The following is a 26662-nucleotide window of genomic DNA, read 5'->3' as shown; positions in this document are numbered from 1 at the left end:
TATGTGTAGTTTTACAGGGTTCAGCTAGCCGGTATTAAACTTCAGTGGGTTGACTGTTAATGATCATAATTAAATTACCACTGTATTAATTTTAAAAACTGAAGTAAATTCAGAATGCTTTCACAGACTCTGAAAAAGGAGTAAAGAATCCATATAATCTTATTTGTGATGTAAAGCAGCTCTTACTGTCATTGTTGGAAATGACTACATGAAGAAACTATAAAATTGCCTAATTTTCACCAAATGGGTTAGATTTGCAAGATTATTTTTTTTTTTTAAAGAAAACATTAACTTGGTAACTTGGCAAAACTTGGCATGTTTTTTATCCCAAGAAATTATTTTTTCGGGGTGCCCACGTGGCTCAGTCGGTTAAGCATCTGCCTTCAGCTCAGGTCATGATACCAGGGTCCTGGGATCAGGCCCCATGGCAAGCTCCCTGCTCCGGCAGGGACTCTGCTTCTCCCTCTGCCTCACCCCTCTCTTTGTGCATGCGCTCTCTCTCTCTCTCTCTCTCTCTCTCATTGGCACACACTTTCAAGTAAATTATTTTTTAAAACTTAATTTTTCTTCAGTCCTAGTGGTGGTAGTTTTTTAAGTCAATTGAGAAGTCCTTTTTTTCCCTCCCCAAATAGAAGTGAGTAAATTCTTTGGGGAGAAGTATAAATTAAGAGATAACCCACATAATGCCTTTCCCTGTGTTTTAACATCCTTTGCAAATGATGTGAACTTAGAAAGTTACTATCACTGTCCTGACTTACTGACATGCTCAGTACTCTTAGGAAATACTTGACACCATCAAGATTCAATGCTTACTGTTCACATAAATATTAACCTTAGTGTTCGTCAATCAATAAGAGGTGTCTGTGACCTCCCCTATTATACAGAACAGTTGACTATGTTTAAAAGTATTCTGTCAAATAATTGTTATGTTAATAGAGAAACTGAAGAGGAATTGTGGTTCTCTTAAAGGCTGATGAGCAGCAGCGTTGGAGTGGAGGATGGAACCATTATCTGTTTTCTATCCCTCTGACCAATAAGCTTTTTTTGGGGGGGGGCGGGCATAATATTACCCATTGTCCTTTGTCTAACTGATTGAGTTGCTTTCCTGTGATGGACTATCTTGGTATTTTGTTACACGTTTCTGTTTACAAGAATTTCCCTCTTCGCCTTATGTATTCTCTATTGAAAATACAAGTGAAATGTTATTTTAATTTTTCAGAGTATTCATGTCCCATTCACTGAAACTTCCAGTTTTCTTTAGCATATGTACAAAATCATCTCATGTAGTAACAATCACTTTCAGATCATTCATTGAGGTCAGACATTTCTTTTTAAAGATCTTAGTTTTAGGGGTGTCTGAGTGTTGCAGTCAGTTGAGCGTCTGACTCTTGGTTTCAGCTCAGTTCATGATCTCAGGGTCGTGAGATTGAACCCTAAGTGGGACTCTGCGCTCAGCATGGAGTGTGCTTGGGTTTCTCTCTTCCTCTGCCCCTTCCCCTCCTCTCCTGCGTTCTCTCTCTCTCAAATAAATAAAACCTTTTAAAAAATAAAAATATTTTATTTTTAAGTAATCTCTACACCCAACGTGGGGCTTGAACTCATAGCCCTGAGATCAAGAGTCACATGCTCTACCTGCTGTGCCAGTCAGGCACCACTGGGGTCAGACTTTATGTTAAAGTCCATGAGATCTATAGTGATGTCCCCTCTTTCTGATATTAGTAATTTGCGTCCTTTTTTTCTTAGTCTGGCTAGAGGCTTATCCGTTTTACCTTTTTAGAGAATCAGTTTTTGGTTTAATCGGTTTTTTCCATTGATTTCTTGTTTTCATTGATATCTGCTGATTTTTATTTCTTCTGCTTACTGTTGATTTAATTTGCTCCTTTGTTTCTAGTTTCCTAAGGTGGAAGCTTAGATGATTGATTTTTTAGGTTTTTTCCAATGTATGAATTAAATGCTGTAAATTTTCTTCTAAGCACTTCTTTACAACCCACAAATTTTGCTAAGTTTTTATTTTCATGTAATTCAAAATATATTTTAAATCCTCTAAGATTTCTTCTTTGACTCATGTATTATTTAGAAGTGTGTTAAGTGGAGATTCTCCATCTGTGGGGTTTTTTGTTTTTTTGGTTTTTGTTTTAATTTCTCGTATAATTCCATTGTGGTCTGAATGTAGATACTGTAGGATTTCTGTTCTTTCAAATTTGTTCAGGTGTATTTTATAGCCAAGAATGTCTTGGTGAATGTTCCATGTGAGCTTGAAAAGTATGTGTATTCTGCTCTGATTGGGTAGACGTCATTTAAATCCAGTTGATTGTTGGTCTTGGTTTCAGCTCTTTTCTTACTGGTTTTCTGCCTGCTGGGTCAGTCACAGAGAGGTGTTGGACTCATATATTTCTCTTTGTGTTTCACCTCATGTAGTTTGACTGTCTGTTACGTGTATACGTGTGAACAGTTGTCTTGTAAAACTGACCCCTTTATCATTTATCTTTATCCCTGATAATTTTCCTGGTTTTGAAGTCTACTCTCTCTGAAATTAATATAGCTACTCCTGCATTCTTTTGATGAGTATTAGCATGGTGTATCTTTCTCCGTTTACTTTTTTTTTTTTGAGACTTTGTTTTAGAGCAGTTTTAGATTTATAGAAAAGTTAAAGGAGTATAGCCTCCGCCTCCACGCATGCATCTCGCATTATTAACATTCCCCACCAGAGTGGTACATTCATTTCATCTGATGATCCTCTATTGACACATAATCACCCCAAATCCAAGTTTACATCAGGGTTCACTCTTGGCGGTGCACTTTTTTGGGGGTTGGACAAATGTATGGTATGTATCCCTTGTTACAGTATATAGAGTATTTTCACTTAGAAATCCTCTGTGTGCCACCTGTTCATCCCTCCCTCACCCCCAACCCTGGCAACCACTGATCTTCGCACAGCCTCTATAGTTTTTCCTTTTTCAGAATATTATATGGTTGGAATACAAGATGTAGCCTTTTCAGATTGGCTTCTTTCATTTAATATGCATTTAAGTTTCTTCCAGGTCTTTTCATGGCTTGATAGTTCCTATACCATGGTCTATCCATTTATCTACTGTAGGACTCAGTAGGTTGAGCCCCAAATTTGGCAATTATGAGTAAAGCTGCTACAAACACTGTGTGCAGATTTTTGCACAGGCATAAGTATTTAACTCCTTGGGGTAAACATTGTGGATCATTGGTGGATTGTATGTACAAGTATGTTTAGTCTTTCAAGAAGCCATCAGACTGTCTTCCCAAGTGGCTGTACCCACTAGTAATGTGTGAGAGTTCCTGTTGCTCCAGTTCCATCCTGACCAGCATTTGGTGTCAGTGTTCCAGAATGGGCCATTCTCACAGATGTGTAGTAGTATCTCATTTTAATTTGGGTTTCCTTGATGACATAATGATATGGCACATCTTTTCATTTGCTTATTTGCCATCTGTATATCTTTGGTGAGGTTTAGGTCTATGGGCCATTTCTTTGGTTGGGTTTGCTCATTGGATATTAAGAGTTCTTGATATATTTTGAATATAGTCCTTTATCAGATGTGTCTTTTGCAAGTATTCCACTCTGGTTTGTGTTCTCATTCTCTTTTTTTTTTTTTTTTTTTAAGATTTTATTTATTTATTTGACAGAGATAGAGACAGCCAGCGAGAGAGGGAACACAAGCAGGGGGAGTGGGAGAGGAAGAAGCAGGCTCATAGCAGAGGAGCCCGATGTGGGGCTCGATCCCAGAACGCCGGGATCACGCCCTGAGCCGAAGGCAGACGCTTAACCGCTGTGCCACCCAGGCACCCCTGTGTTCTCATTCTCTTGATAACTTTACTTTTAGTCTCTGTATGTCTTTATATTTACACTTAAAGTGGGCTTCTTGTAGACATCATATAGTTGGGTCTTGGTTTTTGATCCATCTGACAGTCTGTGTGATAATTGGTACATTTAGACAATTGGCATTTACAGTGATTATTGACATAGCTGCATTAATATCTACCATATTTGTAATTTTTCTAATTGTTGCCCTTGTTCTTTGTTCACAATTTTGTCTTCCACTTTTTTTCTGCCTTTCATTGGTTTTTAATTGAGCATTGTATATGATTATATTTTCTCCTTTCTTAGCATATCAGTTACACTTTAAAAAACCAAAACTTTTTTTAGTGGTTGCCCTAGTGTTTGTGATGCATATTTACTACTATTCCAAGTGCACTTTCAAATAACGCTATTTCCTTCAGTGGGTAGTGTTGAGTACCTTATAATAACAAAATAATCTTCATTCTTCCCTCCAGTTCCTCATATCATTGCATTCATTCATTTCACTTATACATAAGCATATGAATAAACATACATAGGCAAACACAGTGTTGCTTTTGTTCTTTTGAACAAACTTGTCTGTTAGATCAGTTAATGAGTTTTTTAAATACCTTCACTTACTCCTTTGATACTGTTTCTCTATGTAAATTAAGTTTCTGACTTGTATCATTTTCCTTCTCTTACCTAAAGAACTTAACATTTTTTGCAAGGACAGTTTTACTGGCAACAAATGCCCTCAATTTTTGTTTGAGAGTCTATTTCTCCCTCACTTTTGAAAGATAATTTTGTAGAGTGCAGAATTTTAGGTTGGCGGGTTTTTTCTCCCTCAACATTTTAAGTATTTTACTCCACTCTTTGCTTACATGGTTTCTGAGAGGTCGGATGTAACTCTTATCTTTGGTCCTCTGTGGGTAAGGTGTTTCTTTTTCCTCTGGCTTCTTTCAGGATTTTTTCATCTTTGATTTTCTGTAGTTTGAAAATGATAGGTATAGATACAGGGTTGAGGGCATTTATCCTGCTTGGTGTTACCTGCGTTTCCTGGGTATGTGATTTGGTATCTGCCATTAAGTTGAGGAAGTTCTCAGTCCTAACCGTTTTAAATATTTCTGTTTCTCTTCTTTGTTATTCCCATTATGCCTATGTTACATCTTTCTTTGTTGTCCCACAGTTCTTGGATATTGTCTTTCTTTCTTTCTTTCTTTCTTTCTTTCTTTCTTTCTTTCTTTCTTTCTTCTTTCTTTCTTTCTTTTTCTTTCAAGATTTTATTTATTCACTTGACAGAGAGAGAGACAGCCAGCGAGAGAGAGAACACAAGCAGGGGGAGTGGGAGAGGAAGAAGCAGGCTCCCAGTGGAGAAGCCTGATGTGGGGCTTGATCCCAGAATGCAGGGATCACGCCCTGAGCCAAAGGCAGACGCTTAACGACTGAGCCACCCAGGCGCCCCTTGGATGTTGTTTTTCTGTTTTGGTTTTTGTCTCTCCCTCCCCCAGTCTTTTTTTTTTTTTTTTCCTCGTTTGCTTCTTAAGTTTTGGAGGTTGGTGTTGCGATAGCCTCACACTCAAGAGAGTCTTTCCTTAGTCATGTCCAGTCTATTAATTAGCCTGCCAGAGGCATTCTTCATTTGTTGCAATTTTTTTTAATCTCTAGCATTTCCTTTTGATTTTCTTAGAATTCATCTCTGCTAACATTGCCTGTCTGCCCTTTTATTGTCTTCTCTATCCATTAGAGCCCTTAACATACTACAGTTGTTTTACATTCCCAGTCCAGTAATTCTATCGTCCCTGCCATATCTGAGTCTGGTTGCTTGCTCTGTCAACAAACTGGTTTTTGCCATGTAGGTATGTATGTATTTTTTATTTATTTGTCAATTTATCTGTTTACCTAAATATTTATCTTTATTAAGTTGGCTCTAAGCGCAAAATGGGGCTTAAACTCATGACCCTGGGATCAAGAGTTGCATGCTCTACTGACCGAGCCAGCCAGACGCCCCTGTTTTTTGCCTTCTAGTATGTCTTGTCTTTTTTTCTTTTTCTTTTTTTTTTTTTTGGATTGCTGGACCTGTACATCACTGCTACAAATAGGCCTTCAGTAATGTCACGGTAAGCTGTGGGAGTAGGGGAAGCATTTTATAGTCTTATGATTAAGTCTCGGTCTTTTAGTGAGACTTAGGCCTCTGGACTGTAAACTTCACATGTGCTTCTCAAATTTTTCTCCCCCTTAGGTGGGAAAGAATGGCCAAAGTGGTCTGCCTGCTGGTCAGTTAGGCTCTGATAAAACCGTTCTGTAAGTTAGGTTCTGGTTACTTTTTTGAGAGCAGACCTTGCTAAAAACAGGGTGCTCTGGCATATTTCAAAGTGGTTTCTTTCCCCCTTCCTCCACCGGAAGTGTAAGATTTTTCTCCAATATTCACTGTGAGACGCTGGTAGAAGGAGGTGAAACTCACAAAAGTGTGGGGGCCGTTGGAGTTTTTACCTGGGTTGTCCATACTGAGCCTCTAGCAATTCCTCAATTACAGTTCAAGTGTCCCTACCCTGGCACTGGTTCCCACAGAGATTTCTATTCCTGCAGGTTGTGATTCTCTGTATTCACCTGTTGAGCTCCGATTTGGGGGGCACCAGTTTGCCCTGTGACATGTCTCTTAGGGACCTAAGAATCGTTGATTTTTCAGTGTGTTCAGTTATTGACTTCTCCTTAGGACAGAGTGGCAACTTCCAAGCTTCTTACAAGCATGCTGGACCAGAAACCAGATGTCCTGGATCAAACTTCCTTAAGTACAGAAGTTCTCATTCTTGGTATGGAGGTGAAAGTGTAAAGTGTTTCAATAGTGTAAATATTAACTAATATTTACCAACTTTGGTGGAATTTATATGAGAACTTAGGTTGAGTTATGAAGAGCAAGTAGTTGGTATATCTTCCAAGTACATTATCTGAAGATCTGGTGTAGGGGAAAATTAATGAAATGAAAGTTCTGGAGTCTGATTACCTATTCAGATGGTTGAATTCTGAGAAAGTGACTAGAAATAATCTACCACCAGCCTTTCCCCAAGGATCAGTAGAGTTAACTGTTGGGATAGTATTGACACACCAAAAACTCTTTCCAAATGACATTTATTTATATTACCAGCTTTATTTTTAGGAAAATGGTAGGAATGAAATAATAGTCTTAATCTGTAATCTCATTAAGGCAATCTAGGTATTTTATGTTAAAGGCAACATTAATTAAACATGGGTTTGATCAGGACTTGGTTCTAAAATTTACTCCTGAGAATTGCTTAAGCCCAGCATATTCTTGGTAAATTTCTTCTTCTAGCAAAAACGTCATGACATTGTATTCATTGTGCCAAACTTAAAGGAAGTGACCACTACCGGCAGGTTACTTGGCTGCTTTTGTTTCTTACTATCTTACAAATATCCCTTTATCCCTGTTTCCACAAACCACGTAAAAAATTTAAGTGGCTATATTCTAGCAACAAAAATTCTGAGAAATCAATAGCAAAAGTAATAATCTGGACTCAGATAAAGAATAATTAAGGCAGGGTAGCCTGGGTGGCTCAGTCAGTTAAATGTCCGACTTGATTTTGTCTCAGGTCATGATCTGAGGGTTGTGAGACTGAGTCCCGTGCTGGGCTCCATGCTGGGCCCGGACCCTGCTTAAGATTCTCTCTCTCCCCCTCTCCCTCTATCCCTCCTCCACCTCTCCCTCTCTTAAAAAAAAAAAAAGAATAAGGCAGCTGTACTAATTAGTGAGTAGAAGCTTGGAGGTCCTTTGTGTTTTAAAGGACAGTGGCATCAGGTGTCTTCCTGACCTTGTCAGGATTTCCGCATTGTTCTTATGGTATACTTTCAATTATATTGGGCATTTAAATAAATATTCAGTTTGGGGGCTTAGCACTGCCATCTGCAGGCAGGGAGTTGGCTTTCAGGAACTGACCAATTTGTTGGTGGCAGTGGCTCTTTTTTCTAGGCTGGGTTGAGTGCCATTCAAGTAATAGAGATGTATATAGCACAGACTGGGCAAGGTTTGTCTCCTGCCTAATCTTGAAGAGGTAAGGAATGATGATTTTTAAAAGGGGGCAGGGGGAAAGGCTGCCCAACAAAAAGGCAATGCAGTTTTTAAAATGGGCTCCAAAGATACACAAATGGCAATAACCACATAAAAAGATGCTCAACATAGTGCCCGGGTGGCTCAGTCTGTTAAGTGTTTGCCTTTGGCTCGGGTCGTGATCCCAGAGTCCTAGGATCCAGCCCCGCGTCAGGCTCCCTGCTCAGTAGGGAGCCTGCTTCTCCCTCTCCTCCCCACTCGTGGTCTCTCTCGCTATCTCTGTCTGTCTCAAATAAATAAATAAAATCTGTTTAAAAAAAAAAAAGATGGGTAGCCATCAGGTAAATGCGAATCAAAACCACAATGAGATGCCACTTCACACTAGGATGGTTGTATTAAAAAAGATAATAACAGGTGTTAGGATGGAGAGATTGGAGAAACCCCTATACATTGCTGGTGGGAGTGCAAAATTGTGCAACTACTTTGGGTAACAGGCTGGCAGGTCCTCAACAGGTTAAATATTTTCCATATGATCCAGCAATTCCGTTCCTAGATACATCACCGAGAGAAATGAAAACATCAAAAACGTGTACACAAATGTACAGCATTATCCAGAGACACCAAAAGTGGAAGTAATCCAAGTGTCTATCAACCGATAAATGGATGAATATGTCCATACAGTGGAATATTATCATTAAACTGAATGAAGTACTGATACATACTACAACATGGAAGAACCTTAGAAATATACTAAGTGAAATAAGCTGGTCAGAAAGGCTACATAATTATATGATTGCATTTGTATGAAATGTCCAGAATAGGCAAATCCAGAGGCAAAAAGTAGGTAAGTGGTTTCGAAGAGCTGAGAGGAAGGGGGAATGGAGTGACTGGTAATGAGCATGGAGTTTCTTTTTTTTTTTTTTTATAAAAAGAATTAAAAAAAATTTTTTTATAATAATATTTTTTATTATATTATGTTAGTCACCATACAGTACATCCCTGCTTTTGATGTAAAGTTCCATGATTCATTAGTTGCTTATAACACCCAGTGCACCATGCAATACGTGCCCTCCTTACTACCCATCACCGGTCTATCTCATTCCCCCACCCCCGTCCCCTCTGAAGCCCTCAGTTTGTTTCTCAGAGTCCATAGTCTCTCATGCTTCATTCCCCCTTCTGATTACCCCCCTTTCTTTATCCCTTTCTTCTACTGATCTTCCTAGTTCTTATGTTCCATAGATGAGAGAAACCATATAATTGTCTTTCTCTGCTTGACTTATTTCACTTAGCATTATCTCCTCCAGTGCCATCCATGTTGCAGCAAATGTTGAGAAATCGCTCTTTTTGATAGCTGAGTAATATTCCATTGTATATATGGACCACAACTTCTTAATCCAGTCATCTGTTGAAGGGCATCTCGGCTCCTTCCACGATTTAGCTATTGTGGACAATTCTGCTATGAACATTGGGGTGCATATGGCCCTTCTCTTCACTACGTCTGTATCTTTGGAGTAGATACCCAGTAGTGCAACAGCTGGATCATAGGGTAGCTCTATTTTTAACTTTTTAAGGGACCTCCACACTGTTTTCCAGAGTGGCTGTACCAACTTGCATTCCCACCAACAATGTAGGAGGGATCCCCTTTCTCCGCATCCTCTCCAACAATTGTTGTTTCTTGCCTTGTCAATTTTTGCCATATGGAGTTTATTTCTGATGCCAGTCTTTGACAATTGATTTCACATGCAGTAACAGAAACCCTCAAAGAGAAAAAATAAACATCAATTTTGGATTGAAGAACCAAAGCACTGTGGGATTCTTTCCTTTAGGATGAAGAACAATGACACAAGCCAGGCTGAAGAAAGGCAGATTTTTTTAAGGTATGTAATAAAAGGACATGAAAGAGATAATATAATTCAATTATTTAGGATACTTAAAAATTCTACAGCTTCAGCAGAAATATTTTTCTTTGGTTTAAGATATTCAAAACGCTATACTTAACCTAGCTTTTCTCAGAAAGACCAGCTTTATTTCTAAATGCTTTTATCCCTGGATGTACCATCTCTCCGAACTATTCCATAGGGTAAATAAAGATTATATGTAATACTCTTTTAAAAGTGTGTATATTGCTCGTCCAATATAAGAATGCCAAATGAAGCCTATCCAATTCCCTACTGAACCATTTTAAATCTCAAGAACATAAATGAGATGAAACTAAAAATGTAAACTAGGAGTATTCAAATACAGTAAGAACATCAGCAACAATCTAGGATAAGACCATTAAAGTGAGTTACTGGGCAAAATGGATTGTCTTACATAAACCCTTTGACATACAATCAACACAAAATGGACAGAAGATGGAGATGAATGTTAGTTTGTTTTTAGTGAAGTTTCTCAAGGAAATTAAGATTATGAGTAAAAACCTAACACTGACAATACGAACATGGGTTTTAACAGCTGAGAGTTTGTTAGAGAAGCATGAATCCAGCTGGTAGGTTCTACTTCTTTTGAAGGTGGCATCAGCCAGTCGAACTAAAAGATTTAGTATTTTTAAGGTCTACAGTTTAAGATTACTTTATAATTTATATGTAAAGTGTTAACTTTAGCATGTGGCTTCAGACTGTAAAGATGGCCAACTTGCAAAATAATTTTGTTCCATATTATAATTTTTAATGTATTAGCTTGATGGTTTAAAAAACGTATTATTAAAGCTTATCTTGAATTTAAGGTTTTCTTTTCAAAACCTAAGCTTTTTAATAAGCAGAGTTTTGTCTTCTTGATGATTAGGCATCATAACTTGGTGAGCTACATTCATCTCCGCCATCTCAGCTTCTCAGGAATTCCTATTTAGGCATTCTTGCTATCTGCTGCTCTGTACCTAAAATGGGATTTAAAAAGTGTTAGGTAATAGTGGAGCATGGCTAAACCATTTAAGAACCAATGTTAGTAAGCAAGTGCCTTCTCTGAAACAAATCACTGAAGTAGACCCCCAGTTTTAAAGTGGTCTTTGTTTTGGTTTGTTTTCTCAGTCCGCTTAATCTTTCTAATTTACACTCCAGGACTTTCGTATTTTTTTATAATGTTTTTCTCCCCAAATCTCTACCAAAGAAGCATGAGACTGACCTTTGCAACTTGACACAAGCTTGTAAGATTAAGTAGGAACTGCTGAAGATGAGCTCTCTGAAAGGAGGCTGGGTAATCCACTAGGAATGACCTTGTTCATGACCGCAACAACGTAATTAGACTAAACAAGATAAAAATGCATTGGTAGAGGTAGCACTTCACACCCACTTGGGGGACTGTAATCAAAAATACATAAGTTAGGGAGGATGTGGAGCAACGAACTCTCATACAGCACCGGTGGGAATGTCAAATGGTGTAGCCAGTGTGGAAAACATTTTGGCTGTTTCTCAAAAGGTATATATCCAAAGGAATTGGAAACAGGTGCTCAAACAAAAACTTACACATGAATGTTCATAGGAGCATTAGCCAGAATATGGAAACAACCCAAACATCCATTTGCATCAACAAAACGTGGTATAACCATGCAATAGAATGGAATGTATAACTGCCATACAAAGGAATGAAGTACTGATACATAAAACATGGAGGAACTTTAAAAACATTAAGGTAAGTAAAGGAAAGCCAGACACAAAAGGTCATCTATTGTATGATTCCATTTATATGAAATATCCAAAATAGAGAAATCCAGTGAGACAGAAAGCAGATTAGTAGTTGCCAGTGTCTGGAGGAGGAGGAGGAAATGGTGTGACACTACTTAATGGGTCAGTGTTTCCTACTGGAGTGATGAAAATGTTTTGGAACTAGTTGGGGATAATGGTTGCACAACACTGTGAATGTACTAAATGCAGTGGAATCGTACATTTTAAAATGGTTAATCTTACGTGAATTTCACTTCGGTTAAAAAAATGCTTTGGTATTATCATCACAAAATATAGTCTTATTGTTCTCAAGTTAGTACTAAAAAAAAAAAAAAAAAAATCACCCAACACAGCTCTAGTACCTTCCACGCTAAAGCATGTACTTCCTCATTAAGTGGGACCACAGAATTTGATTGCCCAAATCAGTTAAAAATCTTAAATCGTTTCTTTCCTCTCCTTAAATAAAATCTAGGTGTTTCCTTCTAGTACTAGATTAAAATATTAAAACCTTCAAAACATTTCAATGTTTTTGAATTTTGATTAGAGAATTAGTTATTGGTTATACTTTGGATTTTCCCTATCATGTTGTCATTTGGATTTTATGATACACTAGTAATGCAGACCTTTAATTTTCATTAATATGGATTTTAGTTTTCCCTCAAACCAGGTTGTAGGGGACCTCTGCCTTTATTCCACAGTTGGAGAACAGGAGATATAATGGTGCCAACTTCCTCGAGGAAGAGCTTCCTACAACGGTGTTCTGTGGACCCCCTCCCTTGTGCTGTGCTCAGGCACACGTCCAGACTGCACCACCATGCCACATTCTGGTATCGGGCTTTAGTTCTCTCAGAAGAGTCACCACCCAGTGAAATACTTGGAAATCTGAAACTGATTTTGGTATTCAGAATTTTAAAGATCACATTATAGCCAGAAATGATTTTTTTGCTATTATGAACTACTAGTGTGTAAGTCTGCAATGGCAACTCTGCAAGAGTTCATTAACGGGACAGTGTTCTATAATTTTCTTAGTCTTTTATAATAAACAACATAAAATTTTGGAATGTTAATGTCTACAGCAAGAACTTGTGACATCATAAAATGGGTTCACCATAGAAAGAGGTGCTATACTTTTCATACTTTATTAAATGTACTAAAAAATCTAAATGTAATAGAAAAATTCAATCACAAAGATGGCTTTAAGCAAATAAACATTTCTGAATAACACTTTATTCTAACTCATGAATACAAGGTAATTTTGGTATCCTATTTATACAAGTTTCTCAGTGTTCCCTATCCTTGGACTCCAGTCATACAAATATGTCTGTATACTGCAGATCTGACCAGAGTATACGGCACTTCACCATAATATTCTACGGTCCACTATTCTGAAATGCCGGTATAACCTGATCACACACTGAGTAAATATCAAATTTAAAGATCAGGATGTGGAATGTCTGACAAGTGATTAGTTCTTCCAACCAGAGTTCAATCTAGCTAGCCATGGTGTTAATACAGAATCTGAATGTTTTCCTCATGGGCATTAGTGAGCATGTCATGTTACAATTTCTTCTTTCAAAATGATTCTCAACTTTTAGTTTAGAAACTTTGTTTTCTCTCAAGTTGAGGGTCCTGTCAACGTGTCTGAAAGCAGACCAGAAACACATTTTAGGAAGAAAAAATATGTATTTTGCAAAAGAATCAGATTCTGGCTTTAATATATTCAGGTATTTGTAAACTGATGTTAACATGCTCTCAAAAACGTTATTTAGGAAGGCACAATTTGGTAGCATCAACTTTTTATAGCTTTTTCTAAACAAGATCTCAAGAAACTGCCACTTCAATTTTCCCCTTCCAGTATTTTAAGTGCTTCAAGGTTCAAACTGAACTGTAAGTAAAATTCATTCTGAAACTTACTAAGAGTTAATAATACATTAGTGAGCAGACTATGAACATACAGCCTACTTTTATCAAGAGAAAAGTTCTTATGGTATTGGGTTTAGAGATTAGTAACGAATTTGGGACAAAAGCTCTCATGACTGTGGAAAATTAGAATTCTTGAAGCGAGTGGGCTTTTAATAACTAAGCTAAAGAAACTAAGTGCAGAAATATGAGATAACATTATGGCTATCCTCAACATTAAAAAGTTAACAGCTAAAGCATTACAAATAAGGTATAGTAATTACTGAGAAGAACTCAGTTACCACTCTAGGCTAGAAACTAATCACTAAAACTGTAATTTCTAATTTTAAAAAGTTTGGTTTCATATTTAAAATTTTTACAGTATATAAATTATATATACAGTGTTTTCCTATAACTCAAACTATAATGCTCAAGTCTATAAAAAGAACAGTTTATTTCAGAACTGCTCAAAAGCCCCTCTACTCCCCTTTATATTTATAAAAACCAACAATTTCAAACAAACTTTCAGCACAGAAATGCTCAGTGGTTCACCCAAAACGTCAAGCCCATATCAGCAGGCAGTTTCTCATAATCTATTACGCTGCATTCTGTAATATCATACGGTCAAAGACTCTATTGATTTACGAACATTTTTCATGGGCAAGAAATAATTAAAGAAAACGGGATCAAGTTGAATATGTTGTTATTCACTTTGAATATTATGTTGTGCTTGCATCCTAAAAGTTCAAATGAGCTGCAGTAATAAGAATATAAATGTCCATTTGTACCATATACTAAAAAGTAAAATCCTAAAAATAGAATGGTAATACCTTATGTTAATTGAAAAATTAAAGATGAGAAGCAATAACAATTGGTGATGGCATATTTTAATCTTCTGTTAAAGCTCTGAAGTTGTACTAAATTGCTAGCCAAACTGAGGTCGAGGTAGACTCTAATGTTACTCCTTTCATGTGTCCGACTTGGCCGCTCACTTTAACCTGTATGCGTTTTTCCCTACTTATATAAACATGATTCAATCTGAAATGTGTTATGATAGAAAAATTAAAGGATCATTTAAAAAAAAATTTTTTTTTTTTTTTACAAAATTCTTAATTCCTAGCTAAAAAAAAAGGTACTTATAAAAATGTACATAATAATTCAATGTTCTTCCTGGGAGTCATAAATATATTTGTTTTTCCTTCAAACATAGGAAAAAAAGAAAAGTGGAGAAACTGCAAATATTATGAACAGTTGTGTAATGAAGACACTGGAACATAACTAGTAGAGTAACAACATTTTGCCTTTGTATCTGTCTAGTTTTCCTCTTTGAAGGTTACACATAAGCTTTGATTCATATGAAATTTCCTACCAAAGCAGACTTAAATTCCACTAAACACAAGTCTATTTCCATTTTAAATCACATACAAGTGCTATGTGATCAGAGGGATGGGAAACACTAGGTAAGGCCTGGTGGGTGGTAACTTCTTCATGACTAGGTAATGGAATCACCTGTTCAACCTCTAGAGCATTTAAGTCAATGAAAATGTAATCCAGACATCCGTGAAAGCCACCAACGTAATTTGTGTAAGCGGGTTCACCACAAGCACTTTTCAGTTTGAAGAAGTGGGTAAGCGACATGTTGCACCGTTCTTCTTCCCCATTGGAAGCCCAGTCTTCATGATCCTCTGGGATGCTGCCGTTGACCACAAAATGATACATTCCCGTTGATGGGGTACTATTAAAGTCTCCACAAAATACAACCGGTATGCCAGGATACAGGTCACACGAGACATGTCTAATGTGAGCCAACGCTACTGCCATTTGAATGAGACGAATGTACCCACCTGTGAATATAAAAAACAATGTAAGTACTTTTAAAAGTTGCCTTTAAGAAGAAAAAAAGGGTGACATTCAAAATATACATTTGGAGGAGGGGAACTGGATGAAGGTGACCTAGAGGTAAAAAAGAAACATCCAGTTATGAGATACATAAGTACTATGGATGTAAGGTACAACATAATGACCACACTTAACAATGATATGTGGTATATTTAAAAGCTGCTTGAAGAGTAGGTCCTAAAAGTTCTCATCACAACAAAAAAAAAGTTTCCTGATCTATGAGGTGATGGATGTTAACTAAACTTATTATGGCAATCATTTTGCAATATACGTAAGTCACTGTGCTGTACACTTTAAACCTACATGAAGCTGATTATGACAATTATAGCTCAGTAAAACTGAAAGAAATAAAGATGTGTGAAGACCAGCATTACTGGCCTTAGTTACCATGTTCACATCACTTGTGAAAACCACTAAAACCTACCTTTTGGGTGCCAGTAGAGATGGGTATTAGCAACACAGATTCTTTTAGAAGAGTCCTTTGTAGACTGAAGAACAGAAACCTAAAATAAACAAAGGGCCAAGAGTTCAGTTGCTGTCAATCTCCTGAATTTTTTTTTTTAATCCAAGACTATATGATGAACTGACATTTCATAACCTTCCCTGACTGAAAAGTATGATTGCAATTATGAAATTTAACTTTTGCTACAAGTTTCAGGATACACATGAAAAGGATTCGGTATAACATGTCTTAACAGTCCAACATATACAGGGAGCAAGAAAAGAATATATTTTCGAGAACAACGTTAAGGTTGTTGTTTTTAAGTGAGTAAAGGCAGGCTTCGGAGTCAGGCCCACCTAGATAGACTACCCACTCTCACCATTTATAGCAGTGTGACCTGGAGAGAGACACTTGTTTCCTAAGTCAGCCTGGTCACTGGTTAAAGACACTATCGGGGCGCCTGGGTGGCTCAGTCGTTAAGCATCTGCCTTCGGCTCGGGATACGATTCCGAGCCCCGCATCGGACCCCCTGCTCTGCTGGGAGCCTGCTTCTTCCTCTCCCACTCCCCCTGCTTGTGTTCCCTCTCTCGCTGTCTATAAATAAATAAAATCTTTAAAAAAAAACCACACTATCGTCCACCTCAAGGGGGACTATTGTATGGATTCAAGGGAATGAGCTTACACAGAAGTGCATGAAACACACTGGGTGCTTTACAAAAAAAAAAAAAAAAAAAGAAGGTAGCTACTCCAAAATCTTACTATGGACAAAACCAGTTACCTAAAAACTCTGGACAAATACACAAATAACATGTTTTTAAAACCTGAAGCAGCTTAACACCCTGCCCCATGATGATGTAATATATAAGTAGCTGGGTAAGAATCCTGGCTCCACACTTGTGTGAACTTGGATAAGTAAACGTGACTATTTCCCCATTTATAAAATGGGAAGAATAACATCTGTAAAAATAGCAGGATTACTACGACCAAAATTAAAATATTAATATTTGTGGAATACTTCATTAAACATGCTAGACACTTAAGGACTTTATTTCAAGTTTTTATTTAAATGCCAGTTAACATAGGAATAGAATTTAGTGATTAAATTTTAAGTGCTTTAAAATATGTCAGAACAGTGCTTGGCAAGTAGCAAGAAAATATTAATTACTATATCCTTGTATTCAGCATGTATCTTTCCCACTAGATTGCAAGCACTACGGAAGTCCGTTTGTCTTGTTCAAACGTGCCTGGCACACTGAAGGTGCTCAATAGTAAGTATTTGCTCAATGCATGAATGAAAGCTAACCTTTGTGCTGAAGATACAAGAGCAAACGCCCTTCAGTAAAATATGAAAAAAATCTTCCAGGGCCCTAAAAATCGACGAGTATGTAAAGAGAATGGCAGAGGTACTTTACCTGGAGGACGGAAGATCTCTGGAGCACCCTCTCCTGCGCAGACGGGTACACAACTAGTTTCTCCAGCAGTTCTTTATGAAGTGGGTCTGACTCCAGGGCTTCATGGAAAGAAATGTCATGCTGGCTAAGGAGAGTGAATTTGGCCTTTCGGTAGAAAGTAGCCAAGCCTTCGTGCTGCTTGATTCTAAACACGCCCTCCAAACCAAAGGCCTCGAGGGCCGGCACTAAGCTGTCTGTAAACACGCTGCGATCAACCTCTTGCAAACAGATGAGGTCAGCGTTGTAGCCCGTGAGCTCCTTCTGGATAAGGTTCTGGCGGTAGTCGAGTTCCAGAGCATAAGGCGCACAGTATGGGTACAGGACACTCCTCGAAAACTCAGTCTGGGCGTACGTGTCGGCCAGGAGGTTGTAAGAGACCGTGCGGATCAGAGAGTCGTCCGTCACCTTCTTGGTGTAGAGATGCCGGTGGTCAAAGGTGCAGGTGCCAGGCCCAGCCTCCACGGGACACACACTTTCCAATTCCCGGCTTGGCCCGAAGCGCTGCCCATTGCCTGGGGTGCAATGAAGCTTGAGTCGGAGACCGATGTCGGCATTGGATGGCGTGTAGACGCGCTCGTTCACACCCGTCTCCGTCCAACTAGGAGAGGGTGAAGAGGGAGACAATGACGAGGGGCCCCCGCCCTCAGGCTCTGCCGCTCCGGGTTTGGCTTCCTTGTACCAGCGGAAGACGGAGCTGGCGGGATCCCCAAATTCGAGGCTGAGCTTGGGGCACACCGGGAAACCGGCCATGATGTAGCGTGGCAACTGCAGCTCGGTGAAGGCGGGCGGGTTGCGCTCCACCTTGTACTTGACGTCGCCGATCTGCAGCACCGCACCGTCCTGCCAGGCGTCCACGTTGAGCACGTCTTCAGCCACTGCCTCCTCCCGGTAGTACAGCTTCACCACGGGCTCGCAGGCCGCAGCCGGCTCGGGCCCAGGCCCCGCACAGGCCCCGCTGCCACTTGCATTTGGCCGGTTCTTCCTGCTCTTCTTGGCGGCGGCCGCCTTAGCGTGGCCTTTGAGGGCATTGGTTGCTATCCGGCTCAGGGCCCGACCCAGCGGCTCGCTTTGGTCGCGCTGCATGTTCTTGTGGCTGCCGTCGGCCAGCGCGAACGACAGGCTTAGCTTAGGTTCCGAGGGCACACAACGCACTACAGCGCGCTCCATAGCGCCCGCCGCTGTCTCAGTCGCCGCCTCGGCCCGAGTGTGCCGCCCCACCGCCGTGCGGACCCCACGAAGCGCGGCGCGGCAACCTGGGAGCCTCCACATGAACCTGGTGGCCCAGCGGCCGCCAAGCCTCAGATGAAGATTGAGAAGCTACAGCAGCCGGCTCCGGGATCCATTCAGTCCCGCAACTTCCGGCTGGAGAGGCGAGGGCACCAGGTATTTCCGCTCCGCACTTTCGCCAAGTCGGTTTATATGCTCCCTTTTTTCCGTAGCCACGCCTATCTATAGTCCCTCCCAACTTAATCTTTATCTTCAAATCGAGGCATAAAGAGGGGAAAATAAAGAAACTATAGAGGTGCCTGAGGGAAATATTGGACTCCATGTTTTTGTCGAAAGTGCAGTTTTAGGGCTGAAGGAAACGTGCGCCAAGCCGGAAGTCGTTGGGGCGTTGTCATGGGTTCCGCTTCCCTCAGGGAAGCAGGTGCTTTTTCTGGATTCCAGTCTCCTGCATGTCCTCCAGTTCCGTGGGGCTTAGCTGCGGGAGGGCGTGGAGAACTCTACCGGGATTGCCAGCCTGGCTCCGGCGGTGGAAAGCGTTGCCCAGTTCCTCTCTACAGCATTCTCATTGCCGCTCGCCCTTTCTGAGGTGTGGGTGTATTCGCATCAGGTGGGGCCAGCGTAGACGCAGGGAGCTGTCTTTGTGGTAGTTAATAACAACGAAAGTTACACAAGAATTACCATTTAGGGAGAGATGACTATGCTAAAAACGTCATTTATGGTTACGAGGTCCAGAGTGATTTGAGTTTCCTGCTCAGGGTCACACAGACATTACTGAATGAATGGCTGGAGACAGAATAGCCAGTAAGAGAAAATGAGAAGTGTAGCCTTCACTGAAAACCACATAAAGAAAGTATTTCAAGTGATTTTGTGTTGAATATAATTCATATTCGGTGATTAACTGAAAAAAAAAACCTTGCAGATTTGAAAGAGCAAATTGAGAAGTCACTTCTGTTCACAAATGATCTAATTGTATCCACTTTTCTTTATCCTATAACTAGAATTCTTACTGACTGGGCATCAAATAAGCCATACCTTCCTCTCTGGCTTACCATGAAGAAAACAGGCTTTTGAACTGTGTTCTAAAAGCAGGATAGATTTTGCAATTATTTGAAAATTCTATTCCTATCCTGCCCTCCTCCCACCCACCAAATATTTGATAAGCTGACTGGGTACTGATAGTATATATGCACTTCGAGGCTATGGTATGGGTATAAAAGTCATTACTTTGTATCAACTAATATAAAGAAGAAAGAAAATAAATCTTGGTAGTCTAGTTGATAGTACCCCTTTTAACAAATATGAGTTTTGAAATGGCATTTTTCTTATCCACAGCATTTTCGTACATGCGACTTTGCAGAACTCAATTTTAAATCAGCCTATATAAAGAGAGATAGAAGCCCTACTAGAAAATGTGAGTTTCCTTCAAGCAAACTATGTAATTTAACAATTAGCAGTCTTAATCCTAGTTTTGAGACAGATGCCTTTAAGTGTCATACTTCTCTTAGTTTTTTTATATGTATATTTTAATTTTTTTGAAAGAGTAAAACACCCATAGTGAAGAAAGGTAATCTTTCCACCACTGACACCTGTGCATACACAAACAGTATGTATTATGAATACATACCTTCCTCTTACTTCTTTACACAATTAGGATTATGGTATACCCATGGTTCAGTACCTTCCTCTTTCTGAAATATGACTTCAGCTACCTCCATTTTGACCTCAAACTTTCTAATTGATTAAGTTCTTCCTTCCAGCTTATCTCTTTACACAGGCAAAAGACCCTGCAGGTAGTGCTCTTGTGATGGGAACCAAAACTACCCCCTCAAGCACTAACTATTGCCCTGAGGCAGCAAGACCCCACCCCTAGACAATGATCCATCTGGCCTTTACTGTCCACCTGCATGTACCCACTGACCTTTGTCCTACATTTGTCTTATGTAAACCTACCGTCTTTGAGGTCACTGGTGTTGTCTTCAGTGAAATCAATCCCTTTCTTGTCTCACCACCACTCATCTCTCTGCCTTTGGCATTTGTCTGGGGTAAGTGGTCAAACTTGGTCTGTTTGGGACTCCCAGAGCCACTTACTCTTGCACTCCTGTGCCCCACCTACATTTTCACTGTCTTTTGTTAATTCTTTCAAGAGAAAAGTGAATGAAAGTGTCACAACTTCCCATAGAAAATTTGATTTGAACTCCAGATTTGAAAATAATACATAATAAATGGTATGTTTGAAGATCTATTTTTATGAAGCTAAATTATAGCATAATTACATACATAAATTATATACATTATATAATTAAAATTTGAGGGGGGAAGACTGAACAAATACTACACTTTCTTTGATACCAAAAGGGGAAGCAGCTAATAAAAATCATTTTATTCCTCCATTCTCAGTCCATACCAAGAAACACAACCTAACTTTCACTAATCAAAGTAGTCTTGCAGATATAAGATTAGCTTGTGAAGACTAGTTTCTTGTGATTACCTTCACCTTGGTTAATAACATTGGTAGCTAACAAGAGATTACTAATATACCGTTATCTTTTTTTACTTAAGGTCAACATGATACTGTAGTTTTGATTGATAGCAAAATTTTAAGTAGTACCTGGTAATATTCAGGGTAATCTGCTACTTCCTTATATATATAAATTTGATAATTTTCATTTGCTTTTTTTTTTTAACGATTTTATTTATTTATTTGACACACAGAGAGAGAGAGAGAGAGAGAGAGACAGCCAGCGAGAGAGGGAACACAAGCAGGGGGAGTAGGAGAGGAAGAAGCAGGCTCCCAGCGGAGCAGGGAGCCTGATGCGGGGCTCAATCCCAGGACCCTGGGATCAAGCCCTGAGCCAAAGGCAGACGGTTAATGGCTGAGCCACCCAGGTGCCCCTTCATTTGCTTTTCATTTAGGGACCAATCTCTTTGTTTCTTTAAAATTTGTAAATTTTTTTCCAGTTTTATTGAGATATTTACATATTGTAGTAGTCCAACGTGTACAACGATGATGATGACATATATATATGTATAAAATTACCACAAAAGTTTAGTTAACATCCATCACTTCACATAGTTATATTTTTTCTGTGATGAGAACTTTTTTTTTTTTTTTAAAGATTTTACCCATTTATTCGACAGAGATAGAGACAGCCAGCGAGAGAGGAACACAAGCAGGGGGAGTGGGAGAGGAAGAAGCAGGCTCATAGCAGAGGAGCCTGATGTGGGGCTCGATCCCGCAGCGCCGGGATCACGCCCTGAGCCGAAGGCAGATGCCCAACCGCTGTGCCACCCAGGCGCCCCTGTGATGAGAACTTTTAAGATCTACTTTTTCAGCAACTATCAAATATATAATTTGTATGGTAACTATAGTCACCATGATGTACCTTATATCCCCAGAATTTCATCTTATAATTGGAAGTTTTTACCTTTTTGACCATCTTCACCCATTCCCTTCATTCCCCTGCCCTCCATCCTCCCCGTCTCTGACAACCACCAATCTGCTCAGTTTTTTTTCTTTAGATTCTACATATAAGTGAGATCATACAGTATTTGTCTTTGTATGACTTATTTCACTTAGCATAATGACCTCAATGTCGTTGTCACAGGTAGCATGATTTCCTTTCTTATGGCTGAATAATATACCAATATCTTTATCTGTCTTTCTCTCTATATCACATTTTGCTTATCCATTTATCCTTCAATAGACACATACACTTAGGTTGTTTCCATGTGTTGGCTCTTGTAAATAATGCTGCAGTGAACATAGGGATGCAGATAGTGATTCTGTTTCTCTTAGATACATACCCAGAAGTGGAATTGCTGGATCATATGGTAGTTCTATTTCTAATTTTTTGAGGAATCTCAGTACTGTTTTCTGTAGTGGCTGTACCAGTTTATATTCCCACCAGAAGTGCTGTTTCTTTTATTTTAAAATTTATTGTGATTTATAATGGTTATATTATTATATATACTTATACTATATAGCATAGTATAAATAATATATGATATAGCTATATCATTTAATATAAGGTATAATTAATGTTAATTTAATAGCAATAAAAAACTAGTTAGAAGATAAGAAATTCAAATCAAAGAACCTATATAAAACCTACCACAATTTAACTCCATAAAGAACTCTTATGCATATGGACTCATTTCTTTTCCCTGCCCTCCCATATTTAATTTTGAAATGAACAATACATAGTATAAAGCGTAGTAAGTCTCATAAGTTCTCTGAGCATCTTCCACATTTAATAAGTAGAAGAAATTTTTGTATAGTATTAGAGAATCACATTTTAGTGTCATATCCATAAGTGCTTTTAAATAATCAAAACAAATTCTGCTCTCATAGATAATATTTCTAACCCTTAGACTAAGAAATAAGAGCTTTTAAGGGTAGATTTTAAGCTGTAAATTATATGTTTAGATAGCTAACTTTTTCTTTCAAAGCAAAAGATTTATTAAAATACCAGCTGGCACTTTTGTAGAAATTGACAAACTGATCCTAAAATTTCTATGGAAATGCAAAGGACCTAAAAGAGTCAAAATCACTACTTTCTATAAAAGAACAAAGTTGGGCACCTGGGTGGCTCAGTCGGTAAAGCGTCTGACTTCAGCTGAGGTCATGATTCTGGAGTCCCAGAATCGAGCCCCACATCAGGGTCCCTGCTCATCAGGGAGTCGACTTCTCACCACACTCGACTTCTCTCTCTCTCAAATAAATAAATAAATAAATAAATAAATAAATAAATAAAATCTTAAAAAAAAAGTCTCTTATGGCTTGAAAAAAAAAAGAACAAAGTTGGAGGACTGACACTACCCAATTTTAAAACTGTAACTTTCTTACTAAAGTTGCAGTAATCAAGACTGTGTAGTATTGGTATAACGATAAACATATAGATCAATGGAACAGAACTGAGTGTCCAGAAATGAACCCTTACACTATGGTCAATTGATTTTCAACAAAGATCCCAAGGCAATTCAGTGGGGGAAAGGACAACTTTTTCAAGACATGATACTGGAACAAATATATATGTATATACAAAAAAAAATGAACTTGGATCTGTAACTCTCACCAAATATAGAAATTTACTGTAAATAGACCGTAGATCTAAATATAAAACAGAAAACTAGAAGAAAACATAGGAGAAAATCTTCCTGACTTTTCATAGATAATAGCCTCAAAAGCATGACCCATAAAAAATATCTTAAGTTTGATTTTATAAAAATTGAAGACTTTTGGTGGCACTTGGGTGGCTCAGTCGTTTAAGCAACTGACTGACTCTTGATTTCAGCTCAGGTCGTGATCCTAGGGTCCTGGGATTGAGCCCCACATTGGGCTCTTCACTCAGCAGGGAGTCTGCTGGAGATTTTCTCTCTCCCTCTCTCTCTGCCACTCCTTTCACTCCCCCCCCTCAAATAAATAAATAAATCTTAAAAAAATTGAAGACTTTTGCTCTTCAAAAGGCACCATTAAGAAAATGAAAAGATAAGTTGTATACCAAGAGAATGTGTGTGCAAATTATCTGAAAGGACTTGTATCCAGAATATAAAGAACTCTTAACAACTGACAAAAAGTTAAATAATCCAACTTAAAAATGGATGAAAGATTGAATAAACATTTCATCAGAACAAGGTATGTTAGTGGATAATGAGCACATGAAAATGCTGAAGGATAGGTGGAAAGCAGGCAGGGACAACACCCCCCCCTCCTGGCCCTAAGAGGAAACCACCCTTAAAAAGATTTTACAGCACCCTAAAAGGAACCCTCCACCCTTTCCTATGTGATAGGTAGGAAAAACAAAAACCTGATTCAATGACAGGCCCTATGTGATAGGTAGGAAAAACAAAAACCTGATTCAATGACAGGCCCAGGGAGGGTTAATCAGATTAAAATAGCTGGCTAACAAGCCCATGAAAAACCCCTAAACTTAGAAACTGCCGTGGCAACACTCTTGGGTTCCTTCTCTCTTTGGAAGCTTTGTGCTATCACTCAATAACCTTTGCTTCACTATCACTCAATAAACCTTGCTTTGTTGCCCACCACTCTATCTGGTCTACCTCTTCATTCTTCAAAGTGGTGTGACCAAGAACTGCGGGCACCAACAGAGAAAAATATCCTGTAACAAAAAGGTGTTCAACATCATTAGTATTTAGGGAAATGCAAGTTAAAAACACAATGAGTTACCACTATATGCCCACTATAATGGCTGTAATAAAAAAGATGGACAATACCAAGTGTTGGCAAGGACATGGAGAAATTGGAACCCTTACACATTGCATGTAGGAATAGAAAATCTTTCAGCCACTTTGGTAAACAGGTTGACAGTTTCTTAAAACTTAGACTTACCCATTCAACCCAGTAATTTACTCTAGGTCTCTATTGATGAAAAATGAAAATGTATGTTCATCCTAACATCTGTACATGAATGTTCATGTCAGGATTATTCATAATAGCCCATTCTGGAAGCAATCCAAGCATCCATCAACTGGTGGATGGATAAACCAAATGTGATATGTCCATAAAATGGAAGACTATTCAGCAATAAAAATGAACTTCTGTTACATATTGCACATGGGTGGACCTCAAACATGTTTTCATTAAGTGGAAGAAGCCAAACACAAAAGACTACATACTTTTTAAATTCCATTTATATGAAATTTTCTGAAATTTCATTCAGAAATAGAGGACAAAAGCAAATCAGTGGTTGCTTGGGCTGGAGGTGGGAGTGGGGATTTACTGCACATGAGCCCAAGGGAATTCTTTACAGTGATTGAAATGTTTTAGATCTGGATCTTGGTAATGGTTGTGTAATTCTCTACACTTGCTAAAAAAATCATTGAATTATATACTTTAAAATGGTAAATTTTATAGTATGTAAATTATACCTACATAAAGCTGTTAAAACTTTGTATTAGGGTTTAATAGGGGAAGCAGAACCGGCAGATTACATATGTCCCGTATATTTATCCATACATATGTATGGATATGTGGATTTATTACAAGGAATTAGCTTATGCAATTGTGGGAACTGTTTAAGCAAGTCTGAGATCTATAGGGCAGGCTGTCAGAAAGGGAAGATCCAGGGAGGAGAGAGCAATTACAAACCTAGCTGTTTGTTCAGAGTCTGACTCCATGCAGGCCTAAACCTTCTCTTTAAAAGGATTTCCACTGATTGAGCCAGCCCCACCCAGATACTTTCCCTAGTTTAACACCCTCTTACTAGGGATTTGAATTGCATTTGCAAAATCTCTTCATTGCAGCACCAGATTAGTGTCTGATTGAATAACTGGGAGAAGTTGTGGGTATCATACTAAAGACTGCCGTCTTCCTCTAAGTCCATAGCTTACAGTTTAGCCTTAGCAAATGCCAAAAAACCATCACATACTTATACCGGCATTTTGTTTTCTACAGAAAGATGGTTTATTTTTATGAATAACGAGGATGTTTAACTTGTTCATGCACTCACCCAAATGATGTATTTAGAGGACCTACTGTGTGCCAGACATAGGCGCGTAGGGTGTACTCTAAAAAAAAAAATACATGGTGACTGGCACTTTATGTCAAATATTTGGTGAATGAACATGCCATCAGTACAGCACCAGGACTTACTCCTCCCCCAATTTTATTTATTTACACATGATGTCTGTGTAGGCTAGCATCCTTTAGATGGAGTACCCGTGGCGCAGCCTCAGGTAGCAAAGTTTCACATTTCTATCTCCAAAGCATACTCGAAAAATTTACACACCTTAACCTTTTATGCCAAGGATTTCCTGAAGGAAAAGTGCTGTATAAGCAAATACCCAACGTAGAAACAAGATAAATTATAATCCCGATTATTTACAGGGAAGTCTCTATGCGAACATTCGAAGACTTCATCCTCCTCTGAGAGTGTTTACATAAATCTACTTTTCAACACATCCAAATTTCCAGTCTTGCAGGTTTCCACGACTTGCAGATCCTGATTTCCTGGACCCCTTCCAAGGGAAGGCAGTTAGGTTAAAAAAAACCCAAAAAACTCAATTCTCCAAACCTCCATTCGTCAAGAATTAATAATGGACTGAGTAATGAATTACTGTGACAGGTCATCGTAATCTGTCGCAGCTCAGCAACTGCCTCTCCGGGCAACTTCTACCCGGTCTCTCCAGCCGCGACCGCGACAGTTTCCATGGCGACAACTTTGTTTGTACACGGCAGGCGGACCGCCCAGCTCGTAG

The 26662-nt window shown here is 38.8% G+C and overlaps 2 protein-coding genes across 2 annotated transcripts in view; one reads left to right on the top strand and one right to left on the bottom strand.

Annotated features, from left to right (window-relative positions):
* Positions 1–12649: 12649 nt before the first annotated feature.
* PDE12 (phosphodiesterase 12) lies at positions 12650–18582 on the bottom strand. The gene is made up of 3 exons (XM_026501081.4): positions 17180–18582; positions 15750–15828; positions 12650–15270 (listed from the first exon to the last, which is right to left on the bottom strand). Exons 1-3 carry the CDS (start codon positions 18485–18487, stop codon positions 14828–14830), a joined length of 1830 nt encoding a protein of 609 aa, XP_026356866.1. The 5' UTR covers positions 18488–18582; the 3' UTR covers positions 12650–14827.
* Positions 17834–26662, top strand: part of DNAH12 (dynein axonemal heavy chain 12) — a 199297-nt gene continuing 190468 nt past the window's right edge. The window contains exon 1 of the mRNA XM_026501080.4: positions 17834–18601. Coding sequence (XP_026356865.3) covers positions 18521–18601 — 81 coding nt within the window. The 5' untranslated portion in view covers positions 17834–18520. The remainder of the gene's footprint in view (positions 18602–26662) is intronic.

This window comes from Ursus arctos, unplaced genomic scaffold (assembly GCF_023065955.2).
Source record: "Ursus arctos isolate Adak ecotype North America unplaced genomic scaffold, UrsArc2.0 scaffold_14, whole genome shotgun sequence".
Taxonomy (NCBI): domain Eukaryota; kingdom Metazoa; phylum Chordata; class Mammalia; order Carnivora; family Ursidae; genus Ursus; species Ursus arctos.
The sequence above is the reverse complement of the archived record's forward strand: the minus strand, read 5'-3'. Positions and strand labels throughout refer to the sequence as shown.